The 21370-nt window shown below is 36.4% G+C and overlaps 1 protein-coding gene across 1 annotated transcript in view; it reads left to right on the forward strand.

Annotated features, from left to right (window-relative positions):
• dgkb (diacylglycerol kinase, beta) overlaps positions 1-21370 on the forward strand; it is a 177957-nt gene that overhangs the window by 84848 nt on the left and 71739 nt on the right. The window contains exons 19-20 of the mRNA XM_034058527.3: positions 134-294; positions 15734-15798. Of these exons, the coding sequence (XP_033914418.3) occupies positions 134-294; positions 15734-15798 (226 nt within the window). The remainder of the gene's footprint in view (positions 1-133; positions 295-15733; positions 15799-21370) is intronic.

A 21370-nucleotide genomic window follows, 5' to 3' on the forward strand; every position in this document is an offset into this window, starting at 1 on the left:
AATGTTTGTACAAAATGCTTTGCTAAAATACTTCACCTATAATAGTGTGTATATATACATGACATGTATCTAGTACACTCACAATTTATTGTTGGATAACACAGATTTCACAGTGTTTCCTTTTTTTTTTGAGGCTACGAAGGAGAAAATCTACTTAAAATTCTGAAAGATATTGAAAACAGCACAGAAGTCATGCTGGACAGGTGGAAGATTGAGGTGATTCCTGATGATAAGGATGAAAAGGGTGATCCTGTGCCTTACAGCATCATAAACAACTACTTCTCTATTGGAGTGGTAAGCCATTTTTATTTATATGGTTATTGGAGAGGGGATTCCAAAGTTTAAAATGTTAACAAACGTTTAGGGAATCCCTGAAAGAAAAACAACCTTGAAAAGGAGCTTATGCCTTTTTTTTTTTTTTTTTTTTTAAAGGAAAATGTAAACCATTGTTTTTTACCTTATGTGTGTTTTGTATATTTCTCTATTGCTGATCCTGTTTCGGCCATTATTTATCATGCATACTAAAGCAAAAGCACTCATTATACATTTCTGAAGTGACATGACCACTTGGGGTATCTTCTATCCATCTGCAAATGTGGCAATTGTGAGTCAATGAATGGGGAATGTGTACTGTAGGTGCTGTCAGTAAAAACCACCATCACATGCATAATGTTAAAGCTCCTCATATGCTGCTAATGTGTCCAGTGGAAAGTCAAATCCAAATACAATACAACAGTATAAAGCCAGCAAGAAACTACAATTCTGTGATTGAAAGGGGTGAGGAGTGGGGGTGATAGTGTCAGAATGGTAATTGGTGGTGCAATGAACTCCATTAACTCAATGGCAATCATGGAAATGTTGGTTGGCAATCCCACACATGTATTTAATTGAGGGAGAAGAGTTTGCTATGGGGGGGGGGGGGTGGACCACAGGGCAGGCAGGAGTTACGTTTGGCATATATTCCAGGGGTGGGCTTGGGCCCTGTGTGGGGGTTGTTTTGCAACTGTTACAGGTTCTTTGTAATGAGGAACGTTGTTCTGCCAGCTCCATAAGCAGCCTTAATAAAGTGCTCTGAAACATTTATCAAAACTAACATCTTCTGTTTTTACACACCCCAACAGGTTACACTGCTTTAACTGCTACATCCAGCAGTTAAATTGGTGCTTTCAGTTTTCAGTTTTATATAATTAAAGTTGTTTGTTTCTTATGAAAATTCTGATTTTGCTCTTGCTTCAATAGGGCAAACATTTTTTTTTCCCTTGTGAATTGGTTAAATTATTCATTTTTTATACCAGTACATATTACATGTTACAGTTAAATGCCAATTTATGTGAAAAGATGGTAAATTAAGTGGAAAAAACGTCATTATAACCGTAAATGAAAGGTAATGTCAGGGTAATAAATGTGCATGTGTTCAGAAATGTTATTCAAATAAAACCCCAGAAAATCATTCTGACCTGCAGTTTAACAGAACCCACTCAGGTTAGACATTAAATGAGAATACCCAATAACTGCTAATGTCTTCTGGTTTAAACACTTAATTAGATCATCTTTGTAGGCAAACATTCTCCAAGCAAAAATGAAACCTATTATAAAGATGTCTGCAAGTAGGGCACATTTCAATTTGACATATAACTATTAGAATGAATATATATTATAGATAAATCACTTGATCAAAGTGTTTGTCTTCAAAATCATCCGCCTGCCACTCTGCACCAATTGCATGAAATATTGATAAATGAATGAATGAGCACCCATGATACACCTTCCAGCACCTTGTCTATACTTCTTCTTTTCAAACCTGTGATTGGGTCAAATGGTGGCCCAACATGATATTACTTACAGACCAGGCAGTGTATACATTGTTCTATTTTATTCTTTAAGTACATCCCTTAAAGATGACTTGCAAAGTGGTCATTGGTTTTCAGTTGAAGATCCTCTGGAAGGCTCCCAATCACATCCCTCACCTAATGGCAGATTTTGCATCTACTCATTTTACAATTAACATTAAAGCAAAATACTCCAGGGTGTGCAGTCAATCGAGTGACAGTTCAGCTCATTATCATGTGTGTATATATATATATATATATATATATATATATATATATATATATATATATATATATATATATATATATATATATATATATATATATTAATTTTAGTGGTTTCTAATAAAGTGTCCACACCCTGTGAAATTGATCACTAAATACAGTATGTACTGTACTTGATGACCACTGGGCGGCCACCAGTACTTATGAAACATGATTCAGGAACCCTTTTTAGAGGTGCAGGCCTATGGTCTTTTTTCCAGCTTTGCTTAAAGAATAGGTTAATATATGTTATGTATTAGTCACATACATTCTGAGAAAGTGTTTATTATTAATTGTAGTAGAGGTAGTCATAGTCATCGTGGTAGCAATGCAAATGAAGATCTTAAAAGAAATAAAATAATTGATCCTCTAACAAATGGATTGTAAAGGGCTCCGAGAACCGTATCTATTTGTAAAGTGTAGGGTTTTGACTATATAAAAGAATTTGCATGTTTCTTATATCAGCTGGCACTGGAATCACCATCAAGTGGTTCTTCCTAATATAACACAGCTGCTCATTTGTTATGGAGACAAATGCACAGAGCTGCAGCTGTGTGAAAGTATGAGTGCTAAACTCCGGATGTGGGCTGTACCAGCTGGCACAAAGGTCATGAAAACTCTGGTATATAGTTCTGATGACAGATTAATGGGAGCTAATAAAATGAAGGTTATTCTTACAGACATTGAACACATTGTTCTTGATCAAATAACAATGGCAGTAGTATTATCTGATACAAATAATACAGAACTGCAGCTTTTTTTCCTGAAACATTCTTCAGTGGAAAGTTGCAAAATGATCATTTGAAATTGCAAAAAGGTGTTTTATGTAATTGTTTTATTCTTCTGTATGTTTACATGGCGCCTAATACCCCAGTTGCTATATTTACCCATAACAAATAGTATAATTATTTATCATGCTTGAATGAACCACTTGTTATATGAAACCGTGCATTGTGCTGCCATATGATATTACAGTAGTCCAGAATATAATAGTATTACATTTAAGGAAATAAAGTCATGAAAAAATTTCAGCAATTATCCCCTATATCTTATGTACTGTAGGTCTCATTTTTGCCTTTGTGAAAGACACACACACACATTATGGTAACCAGTTAATCAGTTAAGAATTGTCTTACTTCACGGCTGTGACATCATGGATCAACACTTAGGCCTAACTCATCTATTAATATCACTACAATTAATAATAATAAATAATCAATTTTGACCTTATTGGAGGATTATCATTTGAAAACTGGCTTAATGAGAGTGAAGCAGAACAAAATGTCTCTCAACCTCCTCGCTAAAATCAGTCTGTAAGCAGACACCTTGATATTCCTAACTAAAAACTAGATGAAATTGAGGGGAAAAAAACTGAAAAGAACACTAGAAAAACAACTTCACGAGCAATCAATGTTTTTAATCACTGGTTGAAAAAAAAAAAAAAACTTAGTCTGGACTTTAAATTGTGCTGAGTGTTCAACTGAATAAAGTCTAAGGCATTTTTATGTCACAGTTAGAAACACTAAAGGAAATGAATACAGCATCTCAAGTTTTTTGGGTTTGAGAGCTAGTATATATCGCTATCTGAATAGTGTTGCTGTGGGTAGAAATGTCATAATAATATCTGAAGCCGAGTTTAAATGTTTTCATCTCTGACGCTAAGTTCAGAAGACACAGCCCACCACCACCCTCCGATATCAGAAACAGATTTCAACAAAATCTCTCCTGCTGTCTTAGCTGACACAGCATTGAGCTTTTAAACAAGGTCTGGTTCTTTACAATTACAACAATATACAATTCTAAGGACTGTGCAACCTGACACGGAAGTCGTTTGTCATCAATACAGATGAAAATGGCATAGAGTTTGTGACCCTGTCTTTTAATGAGCAAACTAAAGCCCAGTGGTTACATGTTTGCCCAGCCTAGTGATCCTTTGAGCCCTGTCAAAAGTTTTAAAAAAATATTTACAAAAGTGTCCTCCAGATGCCAAATCATTCTACATCTACCCCCTTAAAAAATCCAGAATATAGATCAATGTGGTATTCCCATGAACCTATTGGTGTTAATTACCTCGAAAACATGATGTCTTGCATTTCCGAGCAAGTTGGACTTTCAGTACGTTACACAAACCACTCAATCTGCAGCACTGCTGTCCACATGTTGTCTAATACAGGTTTACAGTCCAGGGAAATTATGTCGGTTATCGTTCATCGGTGTGAAAACAGCCTCCGAAATGACTGGTCAGCTTCTCTTGAAAACCGCAAAGCCTGGAGTAGGATCTTTGCCTACGCAAAGACGGCTCTTCCATCCACGGCCTCTTGCTCAGAAACAAGTGCCAGTGCAGTGGCTGGCTGGCTATTCCATGAATCCTCCCTCCGATGTGGGAAATCAGTCTACATATAATTCCAAAATGCCATTTCATCTCGAAAATGTTACAAGAAATGGCAATGTTTGATTTAATGTTTATGGCAAATAAAAAGTTATATATATAGTTATAGTTATATATATATATATATATATATATATATATATATATATATATATATATATATATATATATATATATATATATATAAGTTTGAGAAAAAGGAAAACTGCTGTGTACCAAAATGATCAATAGGAAAAAAGAAAAAAAGAAAAGGATATTTCAGGTACTTAAAAAAGTAGAATAATTGATTACAAATCTGTAATACAAATTTGTAATCAATTATTCTACCTTTTTAAGTACCTGAAATATCCTTTTCTTTTTTTCTTTTTTGCCAAGATAAGCACTAACCAAAACAAAGCTTTACAGTAAACTAATGTGATCTGTGTCTCCATCCATTTGCGTTTCCTTCCATATGATGATGTAGATATCTTTCTGTGTGGTGTTGATGGCTGAAGTGTAATGCTGGCTCCAGAGATCAACCTATTTTGCCTGCCTGGTGCATCAGCACACACAACGGCTGCGATGCTGGCTCCGGGGATCAACCACAGTGCAGTCTCCCCAGCGCATCAGCATGACAACTGTCTGGATTGAGCTAAGTAGGGTACATCTCTGGTGTCTTCAAGTGGGCACCTTCCATCCTCGGTGTTTCGTCGACTAGCCCATGACACCTCAAGAGGGCTTGACGGTGATTCTGGCGTCCCAGTATCACCCACCTCCATCCCCCACTCCACTCAGCCCAACTTACTTACCCGTACATCAGCGTTGCTTTCTTTCTATTGTGCTTGAGATCCCCAACCAGAATCTTTCCGTCTCAACCACAGCCAGTTGCTGCTCCTATCTGCTGCTTCAGATAAGTTCTTTACGGTGCGACGCAACTCTTGGCCACTGAATCCGACGTCTCTGAGAAACCGGGTTGTAGAGTGTGCTACAAATCCTCGACAACCCACCTCCATTGGGTAAACCCGGACTCTCCATCCTCGCTGTTCCACTTCAGCGGCTAGTTGAGCATACCGCAGTTTCTTCCTCTCATACGCCTCATCTACAGCATCCTCCCATGGCACTGTTAACTCTACCAGGTGAACAAGGCGTGCTGATCCAGACTACAAGACAATATCTGGTCGAAGGTTAGTGGTGGCAAGCTCTGGTGGAAAAATAAGCCGTTGACCAACATCTGCCAGCATTTTCCAGTCTCTAGCAGCATCCAGTTGACCTGGGCGAGGCTTGGTTTTAACACCTTTTCTTGGTGGTTGCTCTCCTGGGTGGAGGAATGTTGTCTTTTGTGTGTAATGTTTTGATGGAACTGGTGGCAACTTATTGGTCATGTTACGCTTGTCTTCCAATGCTAAGGCCAAACATCGCAGCACCTGGTCATGGCGCCAAGTAAACCGTCCTTGGCTAAGAGCCACCTTACATCCTGTCAAAATGTGCCTTAATGTTGCAGGTGATGAACACAAAGGACATGAGGGATCCTCTCCTACCCAGAGGTTTAGGTTCTGTGGTGATGGGAGAACATCATGTTGACCTGATTAGGAAACTGATCCTGCTCTGTTCCATTGACCATAGGTCTTGCCAACCAATCTTGCATTGTTCCACACTCTCCCATCTCATCCATTCTCCCTGCTTGGCCTGGGAAATGGCCTTTATGCACTCCTCTCCTCCTGCTTTTGCACCTCGTTGACTACCAGCTTCCTCCTTGAGCTGGGGCTGCCTTGTGCCATGTAGGAGGAGCTGAACTGAGACCAAGACCCCCTCTTCCATGCTGAACTTGCCCCATGATATCACCAATTCGAAGGGCAGCCTTTGCATCTTCCACAGCTTTATTTGCCGCCCACTTTCTTCCAGTTTTCAACACAGGTGCTGCCTCCCTTACGCATTTGTCACGTGACTCTAATAATGTCATTTCCAGTCGGACCTTGGCACACTTAAACTCCACGGTTAGAGCAGAGACTGGTAGCTGCAGTATTCCTTTACCATAAAGTCCCACTCTGCTGAGACATTATATATATATATATATATATATATATTTATATATATATATATATATATATATATATATATATATATATATATATATCAAATCTAAATGAAACAGTCCTCACGGTGGAAGGATACATAATACATTCTGACTTTTTATCCTTAAAGAAGCTACTTTGTGTAATTATTTTTAAGATTTTTTTCCCCACATTTTATAAGCAAAATAACCCACTCCAGGGTGTGCAATAAGACAATTCTTACTGCAAACCCTAGAGTGGGTTATTTATTACATAACTCACAGGAAAGTTCTACCAAGGTGTATGTATTTATTACTTGAAACATTTTGTAACCAATGTCACTGCTAGTGATTTAACTGTTATAAGAACAATGTAATCGCCATATTCTTTTCTGTGCTTATTACAGGTATTGCTATTTAAAGTAAGCTTTTATCAGCAAATCAGTTGGGGATCTCAAACTATTGTTTTTTAGTAGGCATGATTCACAGAATCTCGTCTTCTCTTATCCGCAGTGTTAACTGGTTAAATAATCTGCAATGAAGGCAAGTAATGATGTGAATTATCATTGCTCTGAAGTAAGTATACCACTTAAAGCTAATCATGCAAGTATCTGTAGTCTGCTGTAGTTTATAATGACCCAGAGCTCTTAGTTATGTAATTAATCTCACTGTGAAGAGATATCTGTTCTCTGATAATTAGAGTAAAATCTGGAAGAGCAATGTGGCCAGAACTTGTTGGTTCCTTTTGCTGATGGATTTCACTGTGGGCTTACCCTGACACATGTAAATGTGTACTTCTAGAGTATGTTATAGTTGGTTTGGAATTCCCAAGTCTCTATTTAGTTTGACATTTTTTGGGAGAACAATATAAGTTCAAAAAGTACTTCAACAAGCAATCTTTTTTTATATTTCCACATTTAATTACTGTCTAGTACAGTATAATTTGAACAGGGACTGTATAATGTTTACATATAATTTAAAACAAAGTGATTTCAATTATTTATTTTACACTTTTTAACAACCCCAAAGTATGTTTTTATGGCCAATTTACGGTGAATTAATCATCTGCAGATGGCAATGAGTGGCCTATCATCAGTGTGTCACAGCTATCCTTGAAAGGGCTGCTGAAGCTTTTACTGGAGTTTTGAGTGTCATGGGAGCACTTTTCCCATTCATGTTTCTGAAAACAGGAATTAGATAGAGGTTTCTTAGTCATTTATTTTTCTAATTATGAAATTACGTTAAAATAATATATTTACACATATCTGTAATAGCAGATAAGACCTAATGTCAAGCGTATAGAAAGCCACAACTACAGCACACATTTATGGATTGCATGTAGCTGGTATGATATAACTGGATTAAACTTGGTATTATTATTAGAATGTAAAGGGTGCAGCCTTTATCTAAACCAGCCTGTGGACAGTTTAGTTTCCGAGCTGCTTTCCTCTACAATACGGAACGACTTTCTGTCAAAGACTGAGAAACTAACAATCTCTGCAAAAAGTGTATATCTGGCATTCAAATCCCAGCAGGAAGTGATCACAATTCTCCGTTTCTTCATTGCCAGTCTATCAGCGCCATTGTCTTCCCCCTCCCCCTCCAGCACAGTGCGGAAACCAGCCCTCGGAAGTTCCACCCTCGCAGTACTAGTACGCTGCATTTGGCATTCCTCCATGCTCTGGTCCCTACAAGATTGCTGCCTATGGTCTGTTTCTGCTTCTACTCATTCTGGCAGCTGCCAGGATATTAACTTATCTAATCTTAACTGTGCCTTTATATTATTATTAGCTAAATCAATCAGTCAATTTAGCCCCTCTTCACAATGGGGGAAGAAATTAAGAAGAGAGGTTAAAAAATGATTACAGCAGATATTCAGCCCCTCTACATTGCTTCTCCACCGTGAATGCAGAACAGTCTCCTTCATTCTTGCTATTGCTTTAAGAACCAATCCTTCCTCTGCCACCTTCCCCACGTCTGTTAGTTCTCTTAATCTCAGCGATTCTTCACAGAATTTTCTGTCATCTGAGATCTACTTTGAGAAGACACACAGGGCTCATAGGCATTGCCTTTCTGCTTCCTCTTATTCCCTGCCATTGAACTCCATGATCCAGTCCTTCCAGATCTATGCGCATCTCCTTTTGGGAACTGCTGTCTCTCCTCAACCATTTGCATTATTCCCCTGGGCAGGACCTTTTTTCTCACTCTCCATCACTACGTCTACTCTCTCATCTCCATGGACCAGACCTCTTCTCACTTCTTCTCTTTTATCAATGCAGATGGCTGATTTTCCTGGTTAGACAAGGCACATTTCTCAAACACATTCAAGGTATACCTATCTACCATTCACTGCCTCTGTTCTGTGTTAATATCCCTTCGCCATCCAGGGGTCAATTATTTTTCGCTACCTAGCTCTCTTTCGGTGGTTGCAGCAGCCCACACATGTGACTCCCTCTCGAAGCCTTCTGCTGGATCCTGCTCATAAACCATCGTCCTCTTCCTCCTGCTTCTCCTCAATGCCATTCTCCTAATCTCCCCTTGATCCATTTTAAGACAATACCGGACAAGCTAACCCAACTTCTGAGACGATAAATTAAAGCGTTATGGTCCACTGTATCAAATGCAGCACTTACATCTAAAAGAACAAGAATAGATACACAGCTAGAGTCTGCACTTAACAGAGCATCATTCACCACTCTGATGAGCGCAGTCTCTGTACTGTGCGCAGAATGGAAACCCCACTGAAATTTTTCAAGCACTTTGTTACCCAATAATATTGCTGTGTTTAGTAGCTGGTCCATTTAACAGCGGTGGAAAAAGTAATGTATTATGTTATAATTCCTCTGGAAATGTGAGGTTATACGCAATGGTCCATCCTGCATAAATTATAATCAGGGTAATGGTCAGAATGTTTTGCAGATATTTTAAATGCCTACTGTTTTGTAGCTATGGTCTAGTTTCTGTTAATTATTAAATTATGCTGGATAAATGACACGTGAAATTCTCTAATATAATGTTTTGCAATTCCTATCAATGTTCAAGCAATTATGGAAAATCTTCCTGGAAAAAAAATAATATTTGAATACCTACAAATAAACACAGGGCCTGTTAGTAAGTAACCTACATCCTGTTGTGGTCAAACATTAACTGATGTGAAGACTAGTACCAGGTTCAGGTCATCTCCAGAACACACAGCATAACCAAGTTTTGTATTGGAAATTGGTTTTGAATATTCTTATTTAAAGGTGACTTGCATTCTTTGCACAGCAGTGTAAACAACATCTTACAATAGTTTCAACTGAATGCATTTGAATATGTTTGGGATTACTCACAGCAAAAGTAAATGAAACATGACACATTAATACATTCTAATACTGCCTAATACTGCCTGATGTTTAGGTAATAACTACCAGTAACTTAGGTCAGTGGTGCTGTATGGGCAATATGGGTATTGCACTGAAATGACACATTTCAGAGTTTTTTATTTAATTTTTGTTTTTAAATACTCAATTAATTTGTAATATATAAAGAAAATGTCTGCTGTTCAAATATATGCAACGAGTCTTGCAGGAGCTGTGATACCCCAAATGGTATTAATTTCACTACCAGCACAGAATTACTGGGATATTTGTTCTTCATTGCTGCAATGAAAACAGTTTCTAATTTTTATTTTTCTTAATGAGCAACAAACTTTCCACACATTTGACTTTGTTTTTCAGGGTACCTAACATGAAACATCTTGAGTTTTGATAAACGATACTGGCAGGACTACATACATCTTTTTCATACTTCTGTAAAATGTGAGATCACTTATAAAAATCAGCTTTCAGTATGGTTTGTATTTTAGATTGAAATTACATTGATACAGTTATATTATGAAAACCTAATGTGTATTTTCTATGTATTTTTTTGTAGTCCCTCTTCTTTGGCATTGCAGTATATTTTCTGACTATCCTTAGACTTAACACTAGAACCTCCAGGTTTATGCTACTACCTAGAACTGCCAGCAGCCGTCATCTTGACGGGTACATTTTAAACAGCTTCGATATGAAAATGAATGACAAACTATTAGATGTAAAGATGTATTCATGAACATCATATCTAACATTTGCATAGCAGAAACACCATATTTAAATGAAAAAAATAAACATAAAAGGTTTTTTTTTCCAACATTACCACATATAATGCATGACTTCAAAAAATGAAAAAAAAAGAAAATATTGTGTAAACAGATATAAACTGCAAGTTCTAAAAACAAAGTAATTATTTATAAAAAAAAAAAATAACATGAAAAAGAAAATAACTCAATTCCCATTGTGTAACGTGAATGTGCATTCAGGGAAACATACTTCAAAGTAGCCCCCATATTAGCAAAATCCACACAGATGTAACCCTTATCAACTTGCCGTGTGCATTTATCACGTGCTGCTCTTTCACACTGGGCACAGATATCAGAAGTTTTATTTTTATTGTATTTAGTTACCTGGCATTGTTTTCTGTTGCATGTGTCTCTTGATGTGCACTGTATCCAGGTTGAGCTGTGTTTCCCTACCGCTTTTCAGTTTTCTGATGGAAATGTTTCTGCTAAAGCTCCGTGGCTAGCATCAAGATGATATCTCTCCTACTGAAATTTTCCCTGGTGCATTCCTTGTACAAAACAAAGGAATTGATGGCTGCCATGTCCACTACATTGTAAAATACAGCAACTGGACACTGATGATTGCTTTCACTGAATAAGTTTTGCGCAGATGGTGGAAACTCTCTTCTCGCTTTGTTTACTTTTCCAATTAGGCTGTTTTTTTTTTCTTTCTTCAACTGTTTTGCTAATTACAGTAAAATAAAAAAAAATGTCATTGGTAACATTCATCCCTTTTCCTAAGTACAGTTATATCAGCCTAAGTACCACATTGTCACCCAGTCTGACCAGCTGGGCGAGTTTCATCTTTGCACAGGTTCCGCTGCCAGCCAAAACTTGATTTGGATAATACATATATACACTTTAAGAGCAATATCCTATTCAAATACATACTGCTGTAAACTCAGTGGAGGTAGAGATAACAAACTGGTGTGTATACATATAAAAATAGCGTATTGTAGGTTATATTAACAATAAAAGCATGTATTGTAATAAGCCGTCAAAATGACAGCTTTTGGCGGTTCTAGGTAGACGTGCTTATCATTTTTTTTATTTTTGCAATTCTGACTTTAAAACGCCGTCAGGGTATTAAATACATGTATTTAGGAAAAGTCAAGAACAGACAACGGCGGACCTTTAACACATGCAGAGTAATTTAAAATTTAAAACTGAAAACCGTCAAAATGACTGCCTTGGCGGTTCTAGTGTTAAAGTTGACACTCTTAACTGCAACTGGGAACGGATTTAATGCATTTTCTAATAGGAAAATATGCTTAAGTAACAAGTTTATAGGGGTATAATTGTAACTGAGCATTCAGTACATACAGAGTATTATTATTATTATTATTATTATTATTATTATTTATTTATTTATTTATTTATTTATTTATTTATTTCTTAGCAGACGCCCTTATCCAGGGCGACTTACAATCGTAAGCAAATACATTTCAAGTATCACAGTACAAGTAATAATACAATTAAGAGCAAGATAAATACAATGACTTGGTTCAAGCAAGTACAAGTGTGACAAAATACCATTCAGTAATACAGCAGATAACAGTGTCAGTGATAGTTACATCAGTATATGATTAAATACAAAATACTACAGATTAAACACTTGGCAGATTACAGTACTCTGAAGTACAGGATTAAATGCAGTAAAATAGGGGGCAGATAAGAGCAAGTAAAGCGCATTTAAGGAAGGGTGATAAGTGTCCCAGGGGAAAAACAGAGGAGTTCTTTCTACAGGTGCTGTCTGAAGAGGTGAGTCTTGAGGAGGCGCCGGAATGTGGTCAGGGACTGGGCAGTCCTGACATCTGTAGGAAGGTCATTCCACCACTGCGGATGCGAAACTTCACATATCAATTTATGGTTGCAGCAGTAATTGTTCAGATAGTGTTTCATTAATTATGCTTCACGTGTGCCCTGTGGTGTTTGATTGATAGGGAATTTATGTCAATATTTTCAGGTCTAAGTGAAAATACTGCACGTGTAAGTTTCTGATAAAAACCATTATCTTTTGCAAGTTTCGTCGTAGTTACTGACATTGCAACTTCCAACCATGGATAACTAATACATGTATAAAATAATTGAATGCTACATTTTGGCTGCTAACATACTCATAAACATACTGTTGAGACCCAAGGCTGTTCCTACATTGACAAGATATTCATGTTGTTTCTTATGTTAATTCAGTTTAGTCAATGCAAGGTCTGTTCTGTGAACGTGTCATGAAGGACAGTACACCACCTAACTGTTACCTTGGTTAGGTCAAAGGTCACCATTCAAAAATAGATGCCTTTCTAACTGCTGCTAAAGTGTACTGTGCATACATAATAATTCAAGTGAAACAAACATTATATTCATATACACAGGATAAAAAACACATCATATACTTTATTACACTTGACAACTAGGGGTCTGCTTCCCAGCAGCTAAGATTTAGGCTGAACAAGTAATACAAATCAGCAGTTTTCTTCATTATCCTATCAAAGGATAGTTTCAGATTTGTATCCAGCAAAAAAAAAACATTTTCTTCTATTTTCATTCACATTACTGTTTTGTCCTTTTTTAGTAATTTTTGGCATAATTTACTGATGTTTTATTTGTATTACTGTTTGAAGTTATACAGGGGTGTAATGATTCAATGTGCCAATGAATCGTGACTTTCTTTACATGTTATATGATATCGTAACAGAAATGTGTATCGTTTGTATTGTGATGCAAGACCAAAAGCACAATATAGCTTTTTGAAGATCACCAAATGGATCATGAATGAAGAATAAATGTGTTTTATATGTGGTATGGATACATACTCTCTCTATCTCATTTAAGTTGTCGTCTTACGCATCATACTAGCAGCCAATCAGGACAATCGGATGTATCGTGATACATGTCGTATCCCAACCTATATCATGATACTTTTTTGTATTGTGAGATTAGTGTACAATGTAAATAAATAATAATAGATCAATTAGATTACAATGTAAATAAAGAATATTACACATAAATACATATATACTTTTATTCACATATACATATTTTGACAATTACTATTATTTAAAAAGTGGAATTGGGGGGTTGATCCTAAACTTCAACTTATAAAACAGGCTATTTACTGAATCAAGTGGCCACCTTCCAGGTACTGTAATGCATGACGAAATGGCCTTTTCTCAGTACTAAGTTAGAAAAGCACATTAAATAATAGTCTGCAATTCTCCAGTTTCATTGTTGGTCAATTAATTTCAATCTATCGCCTGTTTCCTATTCAAGGTTTAGTAGGGTGATGTTTAGCCATTTCTGTTTTTGCACAAAAATCTATACACATTGTGACAGCATGGCTGAGGGTGGTGACGTCAGGCCAGAAGCAGGAACTGAAACACAGACTCAGGTAGGGTGCAAAGTGCACTGCGGCACAATTTTTTTTTGAACAAAAATAAATAGAAAGATTATATAAAAACACTGCTCAAATTGCAAAAATAAAAAAGGTTTAAAAAAGAAATCTCACACTCTCGTTCTCATTCTCCACTTCCTGAACACCCACCACCAACAGAAGAAGCTGCAGGCTTTTATCCCTGTGACCATCTCTGAATTAACATTTAATTAGTCAATTCCGGAGATGGTCACATTCCACACAAGTTTTTGTTTGCATGGCCAACAGTCAATAATCACAGACTGCCGACCATGCATTCACACGAGCTATCTGGCAGAGATGAGCTGTTAACACCACCTCTGCCAGAACACATTGAAACCAATAACAATAACAAACAAACAGCGTGTTTTTAACCAACACAAAATATCCTATTATTATTATTATTATTTATTTCTTAGCAGACGCCCTTATCCAGGGCGACTTACAATTGTTACAAGATTTCACATTATACAGATATCACATTATTTTTACATACAATTACCCATTTATACAGTTGGGCTTTTACTGGAGCAATCTAGGTAAAGTACCTTGCTCAAGGGTACAACAGCAGTGTCCCCCACTGGGGATTGAACCCACAACCCTCTGGTCAAGAGTCCAGAGCCCTAACCACTACTCCACACTGCTGCCCTATTTTGAATAATACACCATACATTTGAAATCATAATAAAAATAAACAAATACAAAATAATACAAAATGCACAGGGGCAGGGAGTACCCTGTTCTAAAATAAACAAACAATATATTTAAACAGCAGGCCTTTGCCCTGCCCCCTTTTATATGTGCAGGGTTTTTCTACCACCCTGCTATGCACATTTAACAATGTTATTATATATATAATATTGTGACAGAGACTGATTGATTCTTGGTGATAAATCTCCCTCCTGACCTGTGAGGGCGCTGTGTAAAGGGAACAGAGTGCCCTGGACTGGATAGCCTGACAGTTCATTCCCAGGGTTAGGTGGAAGTCGGCCATCTAGAAAGGGGGCACAGCTGCGGTACATTAAGTCATTGCAGAGGGAAAGCGATGTGGCAACCGCGGATTGCAGGAGAAACGGCTGCACTCGCTAACCAAGGGGGTGTGACTGAAGGTACAAATAGGGGACATGGTTTGGTGATCTGCTCCTTTGTAATGGTTCAAATAGAACCACTGAAGGAGTGTTTCGTTTGTTTTGTCATGTCTAAAAATCTACTTGTTTGTTATTATTAGACAGCTAACACGATCCGGAGCTGTCGCTTAAGGCCAGCACTGAACCTGGACAACACTGCACCATTGTAATTACACCAGGAGAATTATAGCAATCACTCTGGTCTTGTGAACATGTGTGTCTTTGTGTGTGTTCTACTGTGTTTATTATTTACAAACGGTGTCTTATTATTTTGGGACTGCAACCCGTTGTTTTGGAACAGTGCAATACGCATTGCTGTGTATTGCCTGGGATTATTCTTTGTGGTCACCAGACCAGGATTATAAAAATAAAACCTGTTTGGATCGTGAACTTTGTTGGCTGTCTTCTGTTTCATAATCACATCACATCTACACCTGCGCACTGCAAACCACTTTGCCACAAATACATATATAATATTATCAATTATATTACATTTTGTTATTATATTTTATTTTATATTTCTTGTTTCTTTTTGTTTCTTTTCTTAGGACGCTTCAATTGCACACAGATTTCATATCATGCGAGAAAAACATCCAGAAAAGTTCAACAGTAGGTAAGTCCATACACTTTCAGTACCTCAGATCTAAATTGTTTGCATTTTAATAAAGGATTCATATTTGAACAACACTATGGTATTTGTTTATGTGGTGACTCCACTCAAAATTGTCATCTTACACACCTACTGTTGGTTCTGCAGGTACCAGAGTTGGACTAAACTGTTTTTGTGCGCTAAAAGTACTCCCAGTTATCATTAAAATACAAGAAGATCAACAGATTGTAAACAAATCCTGACATGGTCGTAACCAGCCAGCAATGTGCTGTTTCATAGATTTCAAGCGACTTTACAAGGAGAGTGAATTCTATAATAAATCAACAGGTATGAGCATAATTGGCAGCCAGGCTGGGACCTGTTATTATCTGAACAGCAGGAGGTTCTTACTAACAGGAAGGATGTTAAAAAAATGATGTGTAGCACAGTGCTGCATCATTAACATACAATGATTCTCAACCATAGAGCCTAAACCCCTGTACATGTTTCAACAAATGCGGGATGGTTATTCTTAGTGGATCAATTTGGCTGCTGTAGAGCTTTGGCTGGGGGTCAATGAAATCTCATTTAGATTAAATGATGTCAAGCTGGCTAAAGCTTTACTCTAGTAAAGGACTCATTTCATTACCTGAAGTAGGTCAGGTAGGCGGCCATATAGATAGTCTGCGATTTCTTATCTTCCCATTGAAACTCAAGTAAATGCTTGTAAAACTGGCTAATACACGCAGATACAGTAACTGTATTATAAAATGGTGTAGGTGTACAGAACACTGTATTAGACAATGGAACACTGGTTGGGTCATCACTGAGCTTGTTTTCATCTTCATCATTTTCTTTATAGGAGAGGCCATTTTGTAATCTGAAATAGACATTCAGGGTGTATAGGATAATTTAAAACTGCATTCACTTACAATTGTAAAAAAAAAAAAAAAAAAAAAAAAAACACCATTGATCTGTATTTTCTTTCCTCAAAATGTACTCCAATATGATTTCTTTTATGTTACAGAATGTATATATTTTCAATTTAATTGACAAATATATAAAAGCTACATTCTCAGTGAGCTTAAACTTATCCCATACACTGACCTCCTTTGAGTGCCGCTAAAGCAATAAAAAGTGTTCTTTGGTTAAGCACCAATAAGCCATATTTTATTTTTTATTTGGTTTAGTTTGTTGTAAGTCAGTGTATAATATATAGAAAGGATTTGCTGTAGTTGATGTATGACATGAGCGTTCATCCATTTTATGTTACAAGTGATAGAACCAATATGTCATAAACTCTTAAAATTATTCACAAAATCATGAAATTCATAATGAAAATTACATGTTCAGAAATTCTTTCCATACGTATATATGTAGATATTGGTATATACCATTTTGAAAAATGATTGAGATATTTTAAGAAAATTATACCATCTGTTATTTGAATTCTGTTAATAATTAATAGAATGGAATGGGTTTAGGATCTTCTATTATACACTATCCTTTTTATTTTAATAATTCATGGGAATAGGTTTCCTAGGTATTGTGTCCCTTTACCTACTGGTACTTGACAAATACCTTGAACTTCTTCAATGGTGATATTTTTAAATAGACACAGTCCAATGCCAGTGTCTTCAATGTTTTAGTCATAACCAGTGAATTAAAAAATAAATAAATGGGGTTCCCTATGTTTGCTTTCAAGAAAATGTAAATTTTATATGTGAAAAATGGCAAAATAACCCATGAACCCATGAAAATACTACAATAGAACAGTAACAAACACAACTTAGAAACAAGGGACCCCCCCCCCCCCCAAGTTGTTAGATTAGCAGCATGTTATGCATTCTTCCGATCATATCAAATGTTAAAGCTGCACTGACCAGTATTGGCTTACTTCATTTAGTTCAAAAAGTCATTTCTCAATCACATTTTTCCTCTGTAGACTTTGAAGGCGCTAAAAACCTGCTACTTCTGCTGGTACTTAGGGTCTGATTGGTTGAGATGATCAGTGGGGTTTATAATGTATTTTAATCTGTTAATACATCAGCCTTTATAAATATTCATAACATACTTATATTGTATATAATCAGGGATTCACATAACTTTTACCATTAGGATCTTACATGAGTACCAGCAGAAAGTATTTGGTACACCCCAAAGTAAGGGCATTTATCAAAGGCCAAAATATGAGAAGAACCCCACACATTGTTTTTAGATTGTGCTGGGGAAGCAGCACTATTATCTAGTCTTTGATTCTTTTTGCATCTATGCCCCATGCACTCCAGTTTCACCACCCACTCTTTAAAATGGTTATTTTCTGTTTTATAATATTAAAAGCAAGTAGCAACACTTATTTCCCAATTTTTATTTGTTCCTTTTTACTAATAAGCTCCCATGTGACAGAACAGCGAGTTAACTAGAATGTAGAGCATTTCTTTTTTTTTATGAATGTTTTTCACAAGATACGGTTCATTTTACCAGCACTCCTTTATATTCTAGTTTAGTCTGCATGTAGGATTAAAATGTGATCATTTAAACAAACATCTCAAACTAATGTGGTATACTTCCTGAGTTACTATACATTTCTGTACTTCTAAGTTACTGTACATTACTGTAAATAAAGTGTTGAGAAGGGAACGCAAGAAAATGTGATGACAAATTTATTTCAAATTGACAAAAACTTTATCTTGCTTCTGACTGAGGGAGCCTTACTAAAGGAAAAAAAAAAGTGTGCTTCTTTGCCTTTCAGTTTAATTCTGAAACTTGGTTGATTTTTTTTATTCTCTATTCAATAGAGGCTTGTGATTTATCCTTTGTATTATATTAATGATAATGTTCCAATATTACAACAATCTTTTTTTTATTATGGATCTAATGTATTGCTAGTCAAGTGACAGTTACCCAGTAAGTAGTACTTACTAACAAGCTGTAACTGCTGAGGACTTTATTTTAGGTCAGCAGTGTGGAGTAGTGGTTAGGGCTCTGGACTCTTGACCGGAGGGTCGTGGGTTCAATCCCAGGTGGGAGACACTGCTGCTGTACCCTTGAGCAAGGTACTTTACCTAGATTGTTCCAGTAAAAACCCAGCTGTATAAATGGGTAATTGTATGTAAAAATAATGTGTAAAAAATAATGTAATTGTATGTAAAAATAATGTGATATCTTGTAACAATTGTAAGTCGCCCTGGATAAGGGTGTCTGCTAAGAAATAAATAATAATTTAAAGGTACTACTCTTTGATTGTCTGCCATATCAAACAATAACAAAAACAAACAAATATAATTTGATTCGTTTTCATGAAAATAAAAATGATGACATTTATGTTTTATTATTAAATAATTGAGCTTTCAGATGAATGCACACGGTTCATCTTATTTATTTATTTTATTATTTAAACCAAAGAAAACAGTGACAAAATTAGACACTTTCAGAATAGATTAATTTACTTCTAAAGCCAGTCCATAAGAAGGTGATAATTAGGTTTGTGGATTAAACTAGGCAATCAGGTCACTAACATAGAGGCTTGTTAAAAAATGTTCTTTATTCATTTATTTCAAATGTAATTACAGCATCAATCTTGTCTTTATAATAACATAATAATAATTATATATAAATTATATATATATATATATAGTTGTGCATATTGCAGTACTAAACGTCGAAAAGACTTATAATGAAAGAGATTTTGTATATTAATTATTTCAAGATGTATTCTTTAACACCTGATCTGACTGTAATCAGTGCACTCTTTAGGTGTCCAATGGTCTTAGCGATCCAGAGAGCCCACCCATGAGCCTCAATACCAGTGCAGTGCAGAACTGCATGCATTTTTGTTTATTTAAAGTGACATACACGCAAAAAATAAATAAATAAATAAGGATTGAGCTGAAATTGGGCACTCAGGCTGCTACTCTGATCACAAAACACTTTGAACGGAATGTCTAGGTGCTATGCTTCCAGAGATACAGCCTAAAGTGTAGCTTAAAAGTCAATATTAGGGGTGTGTTCAGATTTTTCAAAACCGGACATTATTGTAGTATACTAATAATAAAGAAATTTAGTGTGGTAACTAGTTCTATTTATACAAGCTACCTATATATATTAGCAACTGACCTTGATTCTTTTTGTTTTTAAGGGACATAAAGCTGACAGACTACCACAGAACCAGCGGGCTTGACAGCGATTTGCTGAAAATAATTGAATGGCAGCATACATTAAATTATGTACCTATCAAAAACTGAAATTGTGTTGCTCATCATAGTGACGTCAGTTTGTCCAGCTCTTTTGTTGTTTTAGCAACAGCAATTGATAATTAAAGGCACAGCAGTCTGTCATAAATTTGAACTACTGGCACAGAGCCAGTGATTGCTTCGGCGACTTTGGCACTGAGTGTTAATGCGTGTCTGGTTTTCAGTGTACAGAAAGCCGGACAGCAAGTTTAAAAACCAGACTTTTTCACTGTGGGTGGTCTCGTTAGATTCCCAAGGGTCTTAGCTAACGAAAGATACCACACACAAGTTGTTTTTTTACGACACAATGTTATAATGGGATTTCCTATAGGCAGTGACATTGTGGATTGCTGTAGAACAGAAGCACCTAGAAACTCCATTCAAAGTGTTCTGGTATCAGAACAGCAGTGTGTAAATGTTTTCAGAGCTTCGTAATGATCCATACATACAAATATACCAGGCTGTCCGAATGTCCTATAAAGCTGGACATGGGGCACATGGTATCAGGGGGGCATGCAGATAACATATGTAGAGGCTCAGGTTTGTGGCTTGTTTGGTTGCTGTGCAGCAGATATCTGAACACGGCCCTAATATTGATTTTTAAGGCGGTATCTGGAAGCGTAGCACCTAGACACTCTGTTCAAAGTGTTTTGTGATCAGAGTGTAGCAATCCTTTAAAAAAAGTATTTTTGGGTGTATTTCACTTTAAAGACATGCTTTAGAATGGTGTCTATAATCCCAATATACAACTTTGTCAAAAACACCTTCTGGAAAACGCCCACAAGGGGACGCTGTTACAGGAGAGAGAAAACCTCAGGCCCGACTCTTCTGCCCGTCTAAGTGACATCAGCGACACTTATGCAAATAAGATAAACAGCATTTATTTTACATGAACAATAATATCTTAAACTACAAAAGGTAAAATTCAGATATTTTCAGCTTTTGTTCGCCACACCTCCATGAAATGTACAGTGTTATGTTTAGAATTATTATTTAATGAAAAAAAAAAACCACAAGGTATTTTTAATAACTGACATCAAGCATATATGTAAGAGAAGTTTAATAATAAATTGTCTCTGGATTTAGTATAACACATTTCTATAATTATTTTGCCACAAAAATATAATGTAATTGTACAGGGTGTAGCCTGTCTCGCTGTGAACACCATTCAAAGTGTTAATGATCACCTACAGACACCATGTGTGGCTCATGGGGGACCACAGAGTATTCTAATATGTCTTGATTACGCCTATGGAATGCACTGATTACAGTCAAATCGGGTGTCTTTAAATGCACATGAAGCACTGTTTAGACACAGAAGAGCTTCAGACTGCATTGTTTAAGATTCATTGATCATGATGCAT

The sequence above is a fragment of the Acipenser ruthenus genome, chromosome 3 (assembly GCF_902713425.1).
Source record: "Acipenser ruthenus chromosome 3, fAciRut3.2 maternal haplotype, whole genome shotgun sequence".
Classification (NCBI taxonomy): domain Eukaryota; kingdom Metazoa; phylum Chordata; class Actinopteri; order Acipenseriformes; family Acipenseridae; genus Acipenser; species Acipenser ruthenus.